This window comes from Rhyacophila brunnea, unplaced genomic scaffold (assembly GCF_057557595.1).
Source record: "Rhyacophila brunnea isolate RB1 unplaced genomic scaffold, BYU_Rbru_1.0 scaffold_15, whole genome shotgun sequence".
Classification (NCBI taxonomy): Eukaryota; Metazoa; Arthropoda; class Insecta; order Trichoptera; family Rhyacophilidae; genus Rhyacophila; species Rhyacophila brunnea.
This window is the reverse complement of record NW_028232806.1, coordinates 39,644,277-39,665,590: the sequence shown is the minus strand read 5'-3', so window position 1 is coordinate 39,665,590 and position 21,314 is coordinate 39,644,277. Positions and strand designations below refer to the sequence as shown.

The 21,314-nt window shown below is 33.3% G+C and overlaps 1 protein-coding gene across 1 annotated transcript in view; it reads left to right on the top strand.

Annotated features, from left to right (window-relative positions):
- The first annotated feature begins 1,983 nt into the window (after nucleotides 1-1,983).
- The window catches only part of LOC147075315 (cell adhesion molecule Dscam2-like), a 380,443-nt gene continuing 361,112 nt past the window's right edge, over nucleotides 1,984-21,314 (top strand). Inside the window, 1 exon segment of the mRNA XM_085942919.1 lies at nucleotides 1,984-2,029. Within this exon segment, the coding sequence (XP_085799045.1) occupies nucleotides 1,984-2,029 (46 nt within the window).

Here is a 21,314-nt window from a genome sequence, read left to right as displayed (position 1 = left end):
CCTAATCACAAGCACGAGCTGAACGAAATCAACAACGACAATTGGAACGGAGCCAAGCGCGCCGGTTCGTAGTTAACACACGCAGAACAAATGACCAACAACGCCAACAAATACATCGAACGTTTATATCCGCTTCGTTCCTTCGTCTCGCATTCGAGTACGAGCCAGATATTGAATATTCCGCTCATCCGAAAGTGCTGATTGGTGCTATGGACAAAGAATGTCTCCATTGTCATGCGCTCTAATTCAAACATGAGTCAGCCGGGATGTGTTGCGCATCAGGAAAAGTGCAACTACCAGAAATTGAGATACCACCAGAATCATTGAACGGCTTGCTCATCGGCACGGTTCCAGATTCAAACCTGTTCCTGAAGTCCATTCGCACATTCAATTCATGCTTCCAAAAGACTTTGTTCTGAGCAACAGAAATAGTTCACAATACTGCGGAAAATGGTCAACCATTCCATTCTACGTTAAAAATCAAAAGCCAAGTATACCACAAAGTAGGCTCATTGCTGCCAATGCCAAACGAACCACATAAATTTTTACAAATCTACTTCATGGGCGGTGAGGACATCAATCATGTGGATGCACGTTGCGGCTACAATAGCCTCAATTCGCCTAATGCCAGGCGCATCGTCGGCGAACTGGACGCCCTGTTGAATGAGCACAATGAATTATTGAAATTCTTCAAAGCACAAATGCACGAATTGCAAAGTGACAATCACGCTATTGTCATCAATCCTGATAAAACACCAGCTGAAGAGCACGTGCTTCGATTCAATGCGCCTGTTGTTGACGACATTGCTGGAATCATGGTTGGCGACCGCACATCGACGCGAGAAATCGTGATTCGAAGAAGAAACAATAATCTGGAGTTCATCGCTGACACACACCGTTCATACGACGCTCTCCAATATCCGCTAATTTTCTGGAAGGGACAAGACGGATATTGCATAAACATTAAACAACGAGATCCTGTCACAGGTAATTCATTCGTTATGAACATCATTACTCATTTTGAATTGAGAAAATGAATGGTTGATGTTTTTTTGTTTTTATCGGCGGTCGTTGTCTACAGCGTTCTATTCCTCTTTCTGTCATATATCTCATCCACACACACTTACGATACATTCGTTATTTTTTATTCAACAACCAAAATATTCACTAGAAATAATTTATATGGCAGAACAACGTTTGCCGGGTCAGCTAGTAATTAATAATAATTTTTCAAAAAAGATTTTTTTCTATTGGTTATTATATATTCTCTCAGAAGCGTTTTTCAAAATTATGTATGTTCAATAATTTTAGAATGGTACATTCTTAAATCTTGTGAATTGTTCATCGAATAAAAGAAATAGTTAATTAAAAATTATTAGCAAGTTCAAGTAAGTTACACCATAAAAATATTGGTGAAAGTCGTGACGTCGGTTAGTAATTAAAGAATTAGGTACCTACTTTGATTTAATAAACAAAAACCGATTGCCAAAGTAGCTTGATTTCGAAGAGCGCTGATGAGCAGGTATTACAAAAAGGCCAATAGTTAAAAATTGTCGCTATTAGTACGTCGCCTTGTAGCATAGAGGATAATGCGCGGACGGGGCGTAAACCCAAAGATGCAGGGTTCGATTCCCTGCTGGGGTGGCTTACTTTTTTCAAAAAAGATTTTTTCTATTGGTTATAATATATTCTCTCAGAAGCGTTCTTCAAAATTATTGATGTTTAATAATACTCCGTCAAATTTGCAATGTTAATCTGATTAAAATTATTGTATCATTGACGATTTTGTAGGGGTAAAATATTTACGAAATCTACATTAGTAATAACAATCAAGTTGTATTTAATTGTGTGTCTTACAATTCCATCCTCTAAATACCTATTACGATACATCAATAGGTATTTTATATAAAATTTATTGCTACATTGGATACATTGCAAAAATTATTTCCTGATAACGTTTGTACCTATGTTGCAGGTGAAAAAATGGCGGGCTGTTTTCTCGTTTCGTGTTGGATGGGTGCGATCGCCGGTAAGTGAATGTTTATCTAAGAACTTACTTTTACTATATGTAGTTACTTATTGCCATAATAGAGTATTATGTAATATTAAAAAAATAATAAATTCTTAATCAACTCACAATTGTTTAAAATAAAATTCAGTGTTTCTGTGGAATATTATTAAATAACCGATAACCCTTATTTGGCAACGCTGTCTATTATAATTATTGTGATTAGTGATTACCGTATATGCTGCGCAATATTATGTTCGTTGAACAATTTCAAAAAAACATTAAACACAGCATATTAACATACGTACGTCATGAGTGTCATGACATTACGTCAAAACTTCTCAGAGATAACGATCATAGTAGCCATGTTTTAATAAGTCTACTTACAAAAATCTTGATTTGGTTATTGTATTAAGACCATACATAAGTGAAAAGGTAAATAATTTTCAACAGTAGGTAGGACGACATTTCGCACTCGTCGCCAATCGGAGACCGACAGTAGATGTGTGAGCACGTCAATTTGTTTTGTGATGGCGTCGGAGAAACGTATTCTTAAATCTAGTAAAGATGACTAAAAAACGTTACGCATGTACTTGAAAAAGAAAACATGCCAATGAATATACTAATATAGTAATAAACATGACATTAAATGGACGCATGTTGAATTTCTATGACAAATTATATTTCGTTCGGCTCGCGTCATTTGCACAATTCGCGCATCGCCTAGTCACGCTCTTTTTAGACCACGCCTCAGCTGAAGTTATAGCCTTAACGGCCCACATGCTCAGCGTACTGTTGTGTACACTAATAAGGCATCACATCTATTTAATTTACAATACTATTTGATTATAGCATCATACAAACTTTAAGCTTCTGAAGTAAACAATATAATATAATATAAATATTTATCTACCTACTTGACTGTGTCAATCTAAGAAATGTTCAAAAAGTCTCACAACATTCAGTTCCTTATCTAAACAATAAATTAACGCGATAACGTTTTTAAACTAAAGCACACGTGCCCAGTAATAAAATATGAAATATGTATTTATGCAGTCAAAGTAATATTTTATCACTGTTAATTTGAGCACGTGCATATTCTTATATCGACTTTTACTCTCTTTTAAACTTTGACCTCAGCTAAGAAATACACTTAACTGTTTATCATCAATATTATTTACGAGCTCATGCAATCTGTTATCTACGTTTTTGGGGTAGACACCTGCATTCGCACCCTCTTTTAAACTTTGACCTCAGCCAAGAAATGCATTTGACTATTCATTATCAATATTATTTACCAGCAAAGCAATCTGTTATTTACATTGATTGCACACGTGTGTACCTTTTTGGGTTAGATATTATCTGCATTCTACACCATCTTTAGACACTTATGGACACCTGCAGAGTCAAAACGGACTTTGGACTGAGCCAAAGATCCCATTAAACTTATCTATATTATTTATCGTTGATGTAAACAGTCACCATGTTGAACACCTGCAAAATGAACTTTGTTCAAGTCAAAGAACTCATTAAATTGAATCGTATATAACCCCAGGAAATCTCATCCCTGTATGTCTTTTGTTTCCAACCATTGTACAGTACGTAATCTCTGTCTGTCAAACACTTTGTACTAAAATTATTACTGAAATAAATAGTAATGTTTTACTTTACGTAAAACCCTATTATTTCCCCGTGTTCACAATCAATTATAAACTTCCACCGCTCAAGCATCCTAGAAGGTAAATCTCATGACAAACTACCTTCAAGACGTACAGTCTATAACCGTACAAGAAAACTGTGAAGAATTACATCAAGGAGTTTCACAGAGTGTCCCAATTCTGGTAAGAAACATAAGGAAGGTTAATACCATCAAACCATACAGAATACCTGCCAACCCAGATCATGCTGCTTTCTTAAAGTACTCATCACTAGGACATAACAGTACGTCAAAATGGAGCTTTTATGCTATTTTCAAAGCATGATCCTGGACATTCCTTAAACGTTGTAGATAATCGATTTACACAATTTTGAAGCCTTATTATCATTTATATTTATTTTAAACATTTGATGACTGCATAAAGTATTTTTATTACATAGAATAGTATTCTTTTAAACCTCTCGCTCTAATGTTTTAGAATATAGTCATATGTCCATGTGAAGTGGTGTTAAGATTTTTTATATTTATTAATTTTTAAAAGTATTTATAAAACCATTAGTAAAATTTATGTCAACATTATTATAGTGAAATATTTACAATAAAAAAATATATTGATAATCTCTGTGATCCCGAATTTGACAAGAATTAGGCATTTTATTATCCAAAAAATGGGCAAGATTTAGACATTTACAGATAATGTTAAAGATACTGATTATAAGCTATGTCTTTGACCATTCAAATGTGATAAACATTCTACGAATAATGTTGGCTTTATAATAATTATTGACCTAAGAATAAAGTAGTATTTTTTTGAAATACTACTACTTTGGTTAATTTCACTTTTGTACATACCTTGCGAATTATAGTTAGTATGAAATTGATTAATTTATGGATATGTGTACTGGTCTACACAATTAAGTCTAATTAAGTAATAAAGTAAAATTATTCCATATTACACGAGAAAAATATGCATTTATTGGTATAAAGAATGTAGGTAGCAGATATTCTATAATTTATTATCTTACATAAAATTTGACACGCTAGCGGAAAAACTCTAGAGCACAGAAAAATCGTGTATTAGCCAATTATTTTTTTCGCACGTTTATATTTGGCATATTAACTATTTATATACTATGCATATGAGCCCCTGTTGGAACAGAAGTGTTAAAAATTATCTCTAGCGGGCAGGCGTAATAAATATTTTTTTATAGTCGGTAGGTAGGACTTGTCCTGAACATCCATTCCGTTGAAGCCCACAAACTTTAGGAATGAAAATGGTTTACTTTTTTAATTCTAATTATATTAATGGTTTCTTATTCTGACTATGAGTGATATTATATGTCAATTTACTAATTATTTAACTATTTCTTATTCATCGACATCGATAATTGAACAATAATATGAACTAGAAAATAATATATTAGGTAGGTAAATGTAATATTAACAAATGGTAATAGCCAGCATCAAAGATTATACTTACAGTAGAGTTGTATTAGAGCACATCGTCTCTGACTCTGGGGATCTGAACTTGTATCCCGAATCTGGTAAAAATTACACGTGGTTTTTTCAAAGTTTTAATTTCGATCAATGATCCGAGGATTTGGTCGAACCTATTGGAGTGAAAATTCTATTTATTTAACTTCTAATCTGCAAACACCGGTCGAATATGCCCCGCTTAGGAGAGAGAATCGTAATATACCAAAGACCTTGAAGAATAAAATATCTATTAGTCGAAATCTCTGCAACTAAATACATAATATTATTATATTAAATTAATACAAGTGGAGCTGAAAAAAAATATAATTAACATTCATCTTACATGAAAGCTATCCTGCATTACAGTTTTATTTGCAGCTAACTTCAACGTAATAATATGTTTATGATTCACTCACACAGTTAATTATAGAAATAATTATTAAATATAATTATGATGAATAAATAACCCCTAAAACTCGCATTTGTCATGGATACATGGTATTGTTTTGTTATTTAATTCAAACTTCACCATTTCGGTCGTACCAGATTAAAGCATTCATATTACAATTCAAACTGTAGCTTAAAACTTCATAACCGCATCAATTGTTAGACATAATAAATATAGGAAATTAAATACACCGATAAATAGTTTAAATTTATATTTTTTATGGCGCTACAAATTCAATTAATTTTCGTTGTTTAGCTGTAAGAGGTCGTCACACCCTAATGTCATACATTGTGACGAATGGAATTATAATAAAAAATGTGACGTTACAGAACCAAAGAAATTCGTGAGAATATTCTACTGAAATCGATCATTTCGAACGAATTTGTTTTTTAATGAACGGGCCAATTTAAAAAAAAATGGTATGTGTACTTATGTACGCGCGTTAGAAGTTCTACTTCTTTTGCGTAACAAAACAAAAACAAAACTTATATGATAACCTAGATTCTTCGACTAGCTCTTAATTATCTTGTTAAATTACACACTCAAGAAAAAAGGCCGTTTATTGGAGCACCGTTTATTTATTTCTATACACTTTACTTATATTACTAAATGATATAAGTAATTATTTCTCGTTGTTTTTATTTTTAAAGTAACAACTGTCACTTTGACGTTTAATCGTTTGTTTACGTAAGGAATTGCAAATTACCGACAATAGTAAATTCGTTGCCTAGGCAACGGAATAATTAAACTTGCGTTTGTAGCTGATTCGCAGCTAACTTCGTACTGTCGCGCACTTTCGTAACGGTGTGCGCGCGCAGCTCTCAATTCCACTCTCTACCAAACGCCCCAAAAGAAGTATAACTTCAAAATGTTTAGTATTTAATTTTAGGGTTAAATATTTTATGACGAAGTGTGATTATGAGAGAGGGGGGCTAAAATAAGTAACGACAATCATGTGACGTTATTTATGAATGCTCCCCGAGGTCTTAAGTTTTCCTCGAGAGTTTCGTGATGAAGCGTCATAATAATGAGAGAGTGTGAACTCTTTTCAAGATTGAAAGTACTCGTAGGTAGTCTGTGCGCTGCGCTGCGTTCAGCTGTTTACATTTTTTGTGTCGAAGCGTCGCGGAGCTGACTTTGCCGCCCCTTCCACGCCGTTATGAATGCAAATTTTATTGTAATAACTTTATCGGTTTTTGTGATGGCTGCTTCTGCTCCACCCCCACCCCCTACCCCTTAACCCACTCCAAGCGTCCTTGCAAAAATGACATAATACTTGCGAAAAACACCGACAAAAATATCAACATCTTCCCGCGTAAACATCGTAATGACAATGTTTTCATTTTTTCACTTCGACCAGTTTATTTTTACAAATTTAGAATATATTTACATTAAATTATCTGCATCAAACCTTCGTAAAGCATATCGATCTGAATCCGATGGATGCGGGTTCGACTCCCGCCTGGCAATAATATATTTAAATATCTTTTATGATAATATTATGTATGTTCCTCTGCTGATTCGAAATATGTACGTCCATTGAACCATTGGCCCCACCAAGCCACATCAGGTCTTAATCAGGCGTATAACAGGACCTTACGTTTGATGAAGCATTTTTTAATTTTGAATGGTTATGCCTCAGATGCAGTTACCAAAGACGAAAGTCACCATGCCCTCGAGTGTGCTTTGACCGAATTTATATGCCTTCAAGTAAGGTTAGTGTCCATATAAAAGAGGAGGGTGTAAAGGCAAAGTTTAAAATAAAGCTGGTAACAAAACTTATTCAAAACTATGTACGTCAAATAAAAACATAGGTCTATAATTCTTAAACCTTGTATATTGTTCTTTGAAAAAGAAATAGTTTATCGGGTTAGATTTCTGCTTGACACTAATATTTATTTCTAATACGTGTGATATTGTATGCATGCATATTATGTATTCATCAAATCTACATAAACTAAGATATTTAGTTTTTTTTTTTTACTTTTTCTGTTGATGTCAGTATTTTCCAGTATTGGAGGTCAGCAACCAAGCTGCAGTGCATCATTCAGATCACCTATGCCTTGGACATTGAACTACTTACGAAGGGTACATACATAATAGAATCGCCTACTTCCCTATATCTATCACCGCATTAAGAGCCGGGTAAATTATAGGTTGATATTTTCCTTTACGAAATCAGTGGGTAACTAAGTATTATTTAAAAACAATGCCAGGCATCTGGATTAATACCCAACGATAGACCTACTCCTCACAAATATAATGTTAGTAGATTTATTCGAATCGTAATAGAGAACGGAGGGAACAACTTCAAAATATTAAACAAACACGTCAGTCACGCAATTTTAGGAGTAAAAATATTTTCAGCACAACTATAATATTACTATATTTTTAACACTGTATGCATATGGCACAAAGGCCGCCAAATTCATAATGAAAACGAATAAATTATTAATACGTTTGTTCACAAAATAGGTACGCCATCTAAATCTGTTTGAGCCTCTTTCCATTAACAGCCGCTGGCATGAATCCTCAGGCTGCGTGAGGATGGATAAATTTCAAAACACTGAGCAGACTATTGAAAGCTGTATCATAAGAAGCCTGCACGTATATTTAAATGAACACAAATAAAGAATTATGAGGTACGAAAAAAAAGATTCTACGCAAACATACCTAGTATAATATTTTGACTATGTCATCAAAAATAACGACTGTTCTTATTTACTTTGGTTAGTTCTGCATTTTGATTATTATTTTTCTAAGCTTTTAAAATAATTAATAAATAATGACAAGATATAAAGAACTTTTTATATACTTACCACGTTTTTAAATTTTCTGTTGAATCATATAAACTTGTCAATTCTATGTATTAATAAATATAGAATACTGAAATGTCATTTTGACATTTCATATTGATTTCGATAGTAACGCACGTAATAATTACTATATTAATAATTTAGTTGCTAGGACCCACTTAGCAACCAATAATACTGAGTAATAAATATTGCTTTTAATGAATTTTTCCCGAAACATACAAAACAGAATTAACTGAAAATGAATTCAATTCTGCTTAAAGAGAGCCAAAAGTATTAAAAAAATGCATTCCCGCCGTGTTCTGATATATTCTAAAAGTTTCAAATGTCGAGCTAGTCGGGAAGTTAGTTAAAAATCTTGGACAAACAAGAAAATATCTGTGCGGGACAAACAAGAATACGAGCTAATAAAAACATAGTAAAATACATGTGTTTATTGTTGATGCAGCATAATATCGAAAAATAGTTTGAGGTTGCGTTGTTTTAGTGGGTAAATAATTGTATAAGAGAGAAATTGTTCGGTCGGCCGCAGTCACAAGTCACAGCACTCGATTGATTAATGGCTCGACGCAGCTTTTGAATAAAGTCATTTTGGAAAAAATATGCCAATACCGCCCGCCGTCTACTACTCAAATTGCCAAGTAACTAAAAACTGTAATTCATTGACAAAATAACATTGACAGATTTACGATTAATAAAATATAGATCATATTGCTAAGCAAGAATCGACAACTTAATAATATAATGAAAATACCAGTTTAAATAATAAACAGTCAAAATAAATACCCGTGAAAGATGTATTTTCTTTTTCCAGGTGGATGTTTCCAATTGAAAATGTCCATTACGATGAGTAAAGATGAATCACGAAGTAGTCTTGGTATTTAAAATATAATTGTGGTATAAATACGAAAAATAAAATATTTATGGATTAAGATTAAATGGATACTTAGGTACATACTATACAAAATAGTAAATAAATATCCTCGCTCCTAAGCCGAGAATATATTATGCCTCCACAAAGTAGAGATTATAGTAACATTTTTTTACGAGGAATATCATTCGTCCAACTCAATCGGTCCTTTCGTATTGGATCTGGAGCGGACTTGATTCTACCAGTCCGTAACAGGTCTCGGTACTGTCAACAACACAGTCACAAAGGCGGCTCTCGTGGTGGAGTGTGTAAGGCGCTGGCCTTTCATCCAGGAGTACTGGGTTCGATCCGGTGAAGACGCAATATATTTGTGTGATTTTTTCAGATCCTGGGTTTTTGTGATTGTTCAAAAATTACTAACAACCACTTTGTATGAAAAAGCAAGGACATGATTATTTATAAATAAATTAAAAAAAAAAAACACACACACAGTCACAAGTTGTATCGTGTTGCAACCCGAACGTTCAAAAATAATTAACATATAAATAATAATCGACTCACATATCAGAAGTGTTCACACGTGTTTCATTAATCACCCACTTATGTACTAACAACGTTACAACCAATCCCATAATAAGACGTTTTTTTCACGAAAGTTTATGTTATTAAGTTGTAATCTTTGTTATTTATTTATCATGTCGGGGTCACCATTGTGGAAGACCTATGTAAATACTTTTCATATTAGATTTATTTTAGTCGTTTATTTACATGTTAAATAATGAACGCCCACGTTACAACACGGAATAGTTTGTGACTTATTGACAGCCTCAATGCCTGTTACGAACTTGTAGAATCATTGCCACTACAGATCAAATAATACACAATGAAGAAACAATCTGATTTTATGACTAGCCGTCAAACCGACTTGAACCCAGGAATAACCGTTTCGTATCTATACAAAAATGGCTGGTTTACTAACTAAGCCAACGTGGATGTAATATTAAATTTGTTACATTACATATACTATGTATCGCCACCAAGTATAAAATGTAAAAAACCATACAAATATTTTTCAGCTGATCGAATCGAAATATTATCATCGTCTTATTTAAAGAACAGCTGCACTAGGATATCCTCAAGGACAGTTTTTAGGAAAATTATTAAAATTGTAGTATGGGATGATTCCACATTCCACAGCCAACAACTAGCTTAATAATCGATATCTTAATTGCAATAGATATATTTATGAATTTGCGGACTACCTGATTAAGAATAAAATATACACCGTAGTACAGTGGTAGTGACCTATTATAATTCCCGAAATGATTATACAATATGGCACGCGAATGTTTTATTTTTAAGGTAAAAAATACCCAAAATAATAAATGACATATCGCATTGTATAAAATATAGCAAGAAAATACTCAAGAATAAGCATTACGTACAGGTCGATCCTTAAGCCTTGTTCGTCACACATAATATTATCACACTATCCTCATCAGGCGACGGGGGAAGCCGTGCTGCAAACCTCTAATTTTGATCGATTTATAATGCTTGAGACCACTGTCGCGAGAGAATGCCTTATCTGATCGGAGCAATTCTGGTGCCAATTTGAGCTTAACGAACTAAACTATGTAAGTAACAATTTCATTTATACCCTCAAAAATGGCTGTTCCAAATCAATATGAAACAAAAACTTAGTAGAGCTAGTAGTAGTAATTCCGTAAGACAGTTTCAAAATCGGTGGACCAAAATGTATGGCGTAATTTAAAAAAGTGATAAAGTTATTATGTTCTGTGAGTGGTATCTAGAACATCATCATTTTTAAATAGAATTTTATAGAACTACTTTTCTCTCCGTGAAAAATTACTCGGCACGCCGAACAGTTGAAAAATAATATTTGGGAAATTTTGACAAGCGTACGTAAAAGGTTTCGCCAACCCTGCCATAGTACTTACTGTACATACTGTGAACACGAATTGCCTACAAATGAATAGTATAAAGTATTTAAAGTAATATATTATTATAGTGTACATATTGTTAACAATTCGATGCAGTAGCCTTCTACTACTTATTTACTACGATTTTAGTATTTAATTTTCTCTTATGAATTAGTACATTTTTCGAAAAACATACGTACTAAAATCTTTCTTTTTCTAGTTATCTATCACCACAACGCCCAATCATACACAGCGAGAGTGCATGGAATTGAATTCCATGCCAACCCAAAAAAATTACGGGAGAGTATCTCCTATATATTATTATCCTAAGAGATTTTGGAAAATACACCAACAGCTCATTTAAGCGACATTTTATTGTTATTTTTACATCTTCATTTCGAAATGTGCGCTACCGAATTATCTACCGATTGAATTGACCAAATTTGAGAAATATCCGATGATTTGCCAGAAACGTGACGTTTATAACCGATATTTTCTCATATAGCGTATACAATTCGCCATACTTCTTTTAACGTACAACAGAATGACGTCTTCGTCACTTAAGACCTTCTAATCCTTTATTTGACAAACGAATTCGATTATTTTTATTCAAATATCGTAATGTAGGCATTGGCGCACTTTTTTCCGGTGAAAAAACCATAATATTGTTACAATTCACTACGTAAATAAAAATCTGACAGGTGTGTCCGCCACTGTCCGTCATATCATAGATAACGTGATATTCCAAATTTGATTTTTTTTAAATACTTCTTTGTGGCTGTTCACGAACTATTTTTTATATTGAATAATTACCTAGGCTACTAATTTCCACAGATCACAATATAGTTGTTATTGCAAACAATGAAAGAAATTAATACGAATTGTTATAGTTATCAAAATGAGTCATATTGTATAATATCTACCTATTTTTATCGTCCCTATCATCATCAATCTTGACCTATCCACTGCTGGATGAAGGCCTCCTCAGCCTTATTCGACTCCTTACTTACACATGAATTGTTATATTTATCAAAATCAGTGATATTATATTATTATCTACCTATCTATATATAATTCCATTATTATCACGAGCCTCAATAAATCCACTGCTGGATGAAGGCCTCTCTACGTTGATTGTATTCTTGACAGTATTGAATTTCTAATGTTATTTATCTACATATCATATCGTCATCATAATCATCATCATCATCAACCAGGATCAATCCACTGCTGGATGAAGATTCCGCAACTTGATTCTACTACCATTAGTTCAACGAATTTGTGATATTATACATATTTCAATCCATCTTATCATCATCGACTTGAACCAATCCACTGTTGGATAATGGCGTCCCTAGCCCGAATCTACTCCTTTCTGTCATATGAATTGCTGTATTTATCAAAATCGGTGATATTATATTTATCTACATATTCATAATGTCATCATCATCATCATCAACCAGGATCAATCCTCTGCTTAATAAAGACCTCCATAGACTGATTCTACTCCTTTTTGTCATATGAATTTCTGTATTTATCAAAATCGGTTATATTATATTTATCTACGTATTCATATCGTCATCATCATCATCATCAACCTGAACCAATCCACTACTTAAAGACCTCCTTAGCCGGATTCTTCTCCTTTCTGTCATATGAATTGCTGTATTTATCAAAATCGGTGATATTATATTTATTTACATATTCATATCGTCATCATCATCATCATCGACCTGAACCAATCCACTACTAAAAGACCTCCTTAGCCTGATTCTACTCCTTTCTGTCATAATATGAATTGCTGTATTTATCGAAATCGGTGATATTATATTTATCTACATATTTATATCGTCATTATCATTATCATAATCATCGACCTGAACCAATCCACTGCTTAATAAAGACCTCCCTAGCCTGATTCTACTCCTTTCTGTCATATGAATTGCTGTATTTATCAAAATCGGTGATATTATATTTATCTACATATTCATATCGTCATTATCATCATCATCAACCTGAACCAATCCACTACTTAAAGACCTCCTTAGCCGGATTCTTCTCCTTTCTGTCATATGAATTGCTGTATTTATCAAAATCGGTTATATTATATTTATCTACATATTCATAATGTCATCATCATCATCATCAACCAGGATCAATCCTCTGCCTAATAAAGACCTCCATAGACTGATTCTACTCCTTTTTGTCATATGAATTTCTGTATTTATCAAAATCGGTTATATTATATTTATCTACATATTCATATCCTCATTATCATCATCATCAACCTGAACCAATCCACTACTTAAAAACCTCCTTAGCCGGATTCTTCTCCTTTCTGTCATATGAATTGCTGTATTTATCAAAATCGGTGATATTATATTTATTTACATATTCATATCGTCATCATCATCATCATCGACCTGAACCAATCCACTACTAAAAGACCTCCTTAGCCTGATTCTACTCCTTTCTGTCATAATATGAATTGCTGTATTTATCGAAATCGGTGATATTATATTTATCTACATATTTATATCGTCATTATCATTATCATCATCATCGACCTGAACCAATCCACTGCTTAATAAAGACCTCCCTAGCCTGATTCTACTCCTTTCTGTCATATGAATTGCTGTATTTATCAAAATCGGTGATATTATGTTTATCTACATATTCATATCGTCATTATCATCATCATCAACCTGAACCAATCCACTACTTAAAGACCTCCTTAGCCGGATTCTTCTCCTTTCTGTCATATGAATTGCTGTATTTATCAAAATCGGTTATATTATATTTATCTACATATTCATAATGTCATCATCATCATCATCAACCAGGATCAATCCTCTGCCTAATAAAGACCTCCATAGACTGATTCTACTCCTTTTTGTCATATGAATTTCTGTATTTATCAAAATCGGTTATATTATATTTATCTACATATTCATATCCTCATTATCATCATCATCAACCTGAACCAATCCACTACTTAAAGACCTCCTTAGCCGGATTCTTCTCCTTTCTGTCATATGAATTGCTGTATTTATCAAAATCGGTGATATTATAATTATTTACATATTCATATCGTCATCATCATCATCATCGACCTGAACCAATCCACTACTAAAAGACCTCCTTAGCCTGATTCTACTCCTTTCTGTCATAATATGAATTGCTGTATTTATCGAAATCGGTGATATTATATTTATCTACATATTTATATCGTCATTATCATTATCATCATCATCGACCTGAACCAATCCACTGCTTAATAAAGACCTCCCTAGCCTGATTCTACTCCTTTCTGTCATATGAATTGCTGTATTTATCAAAATCGGTGATATTATATTTATCTACATATTCATATCGTCATTATCATCATCATCAACCTGAACCAATCCACTACTTAAAGACCTCCTTAGCCTGATTCTACTACTTTCTGTCATATGAATTGCCGTATTTATCAAAATCGGTGATATTATATTTATTTACATATTCATATCGTCATCATCATCATCATCATCGACCTGAACCAATCCACTGCTTAATAAAGACCTCCCTAGCCTGATTCTACTCCTTTCTGTGATATGAATTTCTGTATTTATCAAAGTCGGTGATATTACATTTATCTACATATTCATATCGTCATCATCATCAACCAGGATCAATTCACTGCTGGATGAAGAGTTCCGCAACCTGATTCTACTACTATATTATACCTATTTCTATCGTCCTTATCATCATTGAGCTGAACCCATCTACTGCTGGATAAAGGCCTCCCATGCCTGATTCTACTCCTTTCTGTCATTTGAATTGCTGTATTTATCAAAATCGGTGATAATATATTATATCTATTTATATTTCCGATATCATTATGAGCCTGAATCAATCCACCGGTGGATGAAGGCCTCTCTAAGTTGTTTGAATTTCTGTCGGTCATATGAATTGCTATATTTATCAAAATTGCTGATATTATATTTACCTATTCATAATATCGTCATTATCATCATCAACCAAGATTAATCCACTGCTGGATGAAGGTTATCCCAACCTAATTCTACTCTTCTTGGTCATATAAACTGCAATATTTTTTTAAATTTGTGATTTTATATACCTACCCATTTATATCGTCATTATCGTCATCAACCTGTATCAATCCATTGCTGGATGAAGACCTCTTTAAGCTGATTCCACATCTTTAGGTGTTATAAATTCCTATTCTTATCAGATATAATATGTATTGCTTCATTATTTATCAACATTTGTCTCGATATGAATGTCCCGCACCGGGAAACTATATTGTTTAAGGTTAATTTTTTAAATTTTAATTTTAAAATATTATTCTATGGCTCCAAGCAAGACAATGAAACAAAATATTGTTTAAATTTATTTTTTATGCTGCTAACCTTTTTCTATTATGTAAATGGGACCCGAAAGAGATTAAAATTCGCGTTATATTGGATCGCTATTTATGATAATCACGATTGAGATGTATAAATATTTATAATATTTAAATGCACATACATACACATATATTGTATTAAAATTAAAATGATAGTGGTAGTAATCGGCGATTGCCAGCTGTTCTGCTAGGCTTAGCAGCCAGAAATGGTGTCAGATGAAATTGAGAAGGCCAGACTCCAGAATAGACTACGCAGACTACGACTCCAAATTTGTATTGGCAGTGACGACATGCAGATCGTAAAACTGACAAATCAGATAAATTTTCAATTGTCTGACGTGAATGAAAATGCATCCCGAAGGGAACACTATGGCGCCGTCTATACACACTTTACAATTATTATATTAAAATCCAACACCAAGTCACTATGACGAAAAGCTGTCTGCAAGACCTAGCGAGACAGACTGGCGAGAGCCAGCTGGCTCAGCTAGTAATATATTATTATGATGGACTACACTTAAGAGCGTACTTCAGTGAAACGGCAAATAATTGTCAACAGTAGGTGCGACGAAATTTCGCACTGGTCGCCAATCGGAGACCGAGAGTCGATGTGTGCGCACGTCGATTTGTTTTCTCATGGCGTCGGATGAAAGTATTCTTAAATCATGTAAAGATAACTAAAAAACTTTACTTATGTACTTAAAAAAGAAAACATGTCAATGAATATACTAATATTATTAGTTTTTTTTATATCCGATCCTAATAGGATCATAATATGGGCCTCCACTGAGTAGAGGTTTGTATTAAGAGATTTTGTTTTTATGAGAAATGGATGTCAGCCACTTGCTCAACTTATTAGGTCCATACCCTGACTCACACACAAATTGAAAAACAATATGTGTACTTGCCAGTCCCAGGATTCGAACCTGGGACCCACGGCGTGATAGTCCAACGCTTAAGCCGCGCGGCCACCGTGGATGTTATTATCAGTAATATAACAATAAACATAACATTAAATGGACGCATGTTGGATTTTTATCACAGATTATATTTCGTTCGGCACGCGTCATTTGTACAATCCGCGCATCGCCTAGCCACGATCTTTTTAGACCATGCCTCAACTGAAGTATAGCCTTAAGGCGGTACTTCAGTGAAACGGCAAATAATTTACAACTATAGGTGCGACGAAATTTTGGACTGGCTGGCAATCGAAGAGCGAAAGTCGAGCTGTGAACACGTTTTGTGATGGCGAGGTGGAATTAATTCTGAAATCATGTAAAGATGACTAAAAAACGTTAGCCATTTACTTGAAAAAGAAAACATGTCAATGAATATATTATTATTATTAGCAATAGAACAATAAACATAGCATTAAATGGACGCATTTTGACTTTTTATGACAAATTATGTTTTTTTCTGCACGCGACATTTGCACAATCTTCGCGTCGCGTAGTCACGATCGTTTCTTGAACAAAACACTCGCTGTCAGGAGAGCAACTTGCTCGCGCGAAAATGATCTGAGAAGAATGATACGATACCATGTATGAATACTACGACTGCTTTGAATCTGTCTTTATGATTATTATAAAAATATGATTTATATAACAGAGTTATTATATTAGGTGCATTAAAAAACTTAATTATTAACCAAAATAACACACATTGATGCTATCACGCGCCTGCAAAGGCCGACAGATAATGTCCCGGCTTATAGGCAAGCGGATGTTGGATTCGAATCCTGGTAAATGTACGTGTTGTTTTTTCAATGTGTGCTTGGATCTAGAGCATGAACCTACTATGTTAAGCAAGTGGCTAAAATCAACTTCTCAAAAACAAATCTGATAAGAAACATCTTTTTGAGGCGGCCAAGATTCACGTCAAATCGTATGTACCTATTTCAGTATTTTGCATTTTTTATATATTTAAAAATATTAGTAAGTATATTATTTAATAATTTTTAATATATCTTCGAAAAGTGGTTCACATAGCCTATATCTTTTTAAAACATTCAAGTAGACAAATTCTTTTATGTTATCCGTCTGTAAATACCTACCTAATCATTAAAAATGAGAGTTTTATATCTGAAAAGTACCGTCAAAATTATTTATCTGCTAAAATGTTGAATGATAAATATTTGAAACTGTTCGTTTGTCAGTTGACATTAATTACATTAAATTGGATCATTTCCAATTTCATATTTCCGAAAAGTGTAGACGTGATCAAAAATAATCAGCCTAAAATGGACATAATTAAAAGTCTCCCTGTTTCCTTTATCCGCATGTTAATTAATCCAGAGGGAAAGAGAAGGTTCTACTTCGGGGAACTCTTGAGGGATGACACTCCATAATAATATTAATAAAACATTTTAAAATTAATTTATGATACACAGTGGATGTCGTGACTGCATTAGTACGCTAGTAGAGTACAATAATTAGTACTCTCGTTGTCATACCTATATAAACATCGACTGTGTGCGTGTGTTATGATTATACATGTATTGTAAAATTATTATCATATAAACATAATAAATTAATATGAAAATTCACAATGAATTTTCTAACACTTATTAGTATAGACAGCAACCTAGATATCACAACGTAGATACACTAAACGGATAAACTACATCATCTCGTTCCTAGCCTAGATAATGCGTGTACCGTATATCCGTTAGATTCCTCGTTACATTGTCCGAGTTTACTGCAGTACGAAGTTTTTGAGAATAATTAATAAATTTGGATGGTAACTAATGGGTGTAGTAAAATATTATAATATCCAATGTTATTATAATATTATAATACAGCCATCATCCATTCCGCTTCACACTAATTTGTTATCTTGATCAGGATCATCCTTATATGCCAAAATGATGACAAGCATAGACATTTGCAATTTTAAGTCTGAAGTCTGAGTCATCGACAGCAACCACTATAAACTTTGCCGTATAAATGGATATTCTGGATATATTTTTTGATTTGTGATAGCTGATGGGCATTACTCTGGACGATATAACGCCTCATCAATAACGCACTGAAGTTCACATTACAAATTACATAAGGAGACAAAAGAAAACTTTTGTGTTCTGAAAAAAAATTTATGCAATAAATAGAAATGTAATAAAATAGAAACCTACTACAAAAAATATTACATATGAGATATACGCAATACTACAGTTTTATCTAATTGAGTCAATTGTGTTCGGCACTGTTGATCATAGACAGAAGGCAATTGGAAGACCTTTTTTTATAAAAACTGAATCTTATCTAAAGAAACAAAATCTGCATGCCCAATTGGACCACAACAACTGGATCTGCAAGCGTCAAATAATGGTGAGCCTCTGTCGGTATCCAGTTTCACATGTGTGCTTCGAATCTTAATTATTATTATAATCGCAGGGTATATAATATAATACAAATACTATCCAACCTCATTAAAGACCAACTAACAAAAAAAAATAATTTACGATAAAATTATTTAAATTTGGGAAAATACCAAAAGCGAGCTACAACAAACAATACAGAAATACCATAGCCGTATGATGCCACATAGTTATTTAAATAACGTTACAACTTAGCTCCTACCTCTGAAGCCATTGGTTTCGCGTCCAATCCCCCATGGGGAAAAGTCAGTGTTATTTCCAATGGCTGCCTGTTATTCAGTGCAGGGCTTCAGGATTATTTGAATGGCTAACTACTATTTCTCGCAGAAAACTGTTAATATAAAACTTGCTTTGTTGACATTTATATTAGGTTCTGCTTAGGCTTTTGATTTTGTATAGTGTTTAATTAAATAAAATAGCCCAAACCACGCATTACACATTAATTATCATAGTTGTTTTTTAATTTATCTTGTTTGCATTCATCTTTCTGACCAACATAATATTATCAATATCAGGTTTGTTACTCTCCTATAAATGAAAGGAAACGATATCATTATACTATAAACACTAGATGATGAAATGCTTTCCCTCCATGATACATTAGGCCTCCATAATTTCTAAGTCTATTCAGTGTCGCAACTAACGATACATGCCCTTCAAAGAGCGTTTAAAGAATAATTTTAGGGATTATGAAAATCGTTCCTTGATTCTGTGTGTAAATGACATGCTTTAGAATCCGCAGAGAATCAAGTTTGATGTGTATTATTACTACTACGGTCTAGCCTAGATGTCAAGAAACCTTCTTATCCTCATGACTATAAATTTACTAATTGATAAACAGTTTTTATCGCAGAAACCAGGTCACAACATCAGATTGGAAAGCGCCATCTTTAGATTAATAAAGCTTGAGCATATCTTATTGCATGAACAACGAGTGTTCCACTGTTCAGCTGTCAACATCAGATCCCAGATTGCTTGACATATTGATTCGCCCTTTCTCGTTTCAAATTGAATTATAAAAAATTCTCAAATCAAATATATTATTAACTAAGTATCAGTGTTATTAATAAATAATATACATTCCTGTTATTAATTAGCTGTCAAAGTCAGACTAGTCCTTCACACGAAAACCGGTGGTAATATGGATTTCCAAAAAATATGTAGCATTGATCTATGCATTACATTTGTAGAAGGTGTGTTAATGCTACTGTATTATTTATCGTGTAACTAATCTATCCAAATCAAACCATTCCCTGTGTGAACATGACAGACGCGTCAGTATGAGCACTCTATAGAACAATGACAGGCAATGACAGTTCATACATAGACAACAACAAGAGGGGCGGAAAAAATAGGACCAGTTGTTGTGAATGTATCGGCTTTCTACTTGAGTCGGCAATGGATTGGCTATGATATGGTATGGTGATACTCTCATAGGATGTGATTCATCACGTAAGCGAGAATAGGATTATTTTTTGACCGGTTAAGATAATATGAGAATGATATCGAATGGTGAAACTGTAGCATTGTAACGTGTCATGTTTATTATATAAAAAGAAAATATTAATTAATGTATCTCCCTATCGAACGCCAGGTCGCTAGAGCCGGTATCGCAGCCTGGTGTTTGGGGTGGGTAGGGGGTTGCGACACGATTCTCACCCCCTGAACCTTTGACACTAATTTGCCCAATATCGCCGTTTTCATTAGAGAAAATTTACTTTAAGCCCTCCCTCTATTCGGATACTGTCAAAGAAGTGTGGAGAGTTTATTAAACAAAAATATTATAGGTACCTACAAATACATCTACTTAACAAATTAGTTTTTAAGCAATTTTCAAAAGCTGTCCATCACTGAAAAGTAGTCACTTTTATCGGATAATATTTAAAACTATAATATTATTAGCTATTTTACAAAGTAGGTATCTACTTTTCGTCTTATTGTTTTGTTTTGTTTTCTTTAGTCTTTGATATATTTGAATTTGGTAAATAATTAATAATTAAAATAATTACAAGATAAAAAGAACTTTTTATATACAACGTTTTTAAATTTTCTGTTGAATTATTATGCTCAATATTATACTTGATATGAAGTAAATAAAAAACAAACAAACAAACAAATACAGAATACTGAAATGTCATTTTGACATTTCATTTTGATTTCCATAGTAACGCACGTATATATTAATAATTAAGTTGCTAGGACCACCCCCTTAGCAACCAATAATAGTCTTTTACTTTTTACGGATTATTCTGAAATAACTTTCCATGTAAAACATAATTAACTGAAAATTAATTCAATTCTGCTTAAAGATGGCTAA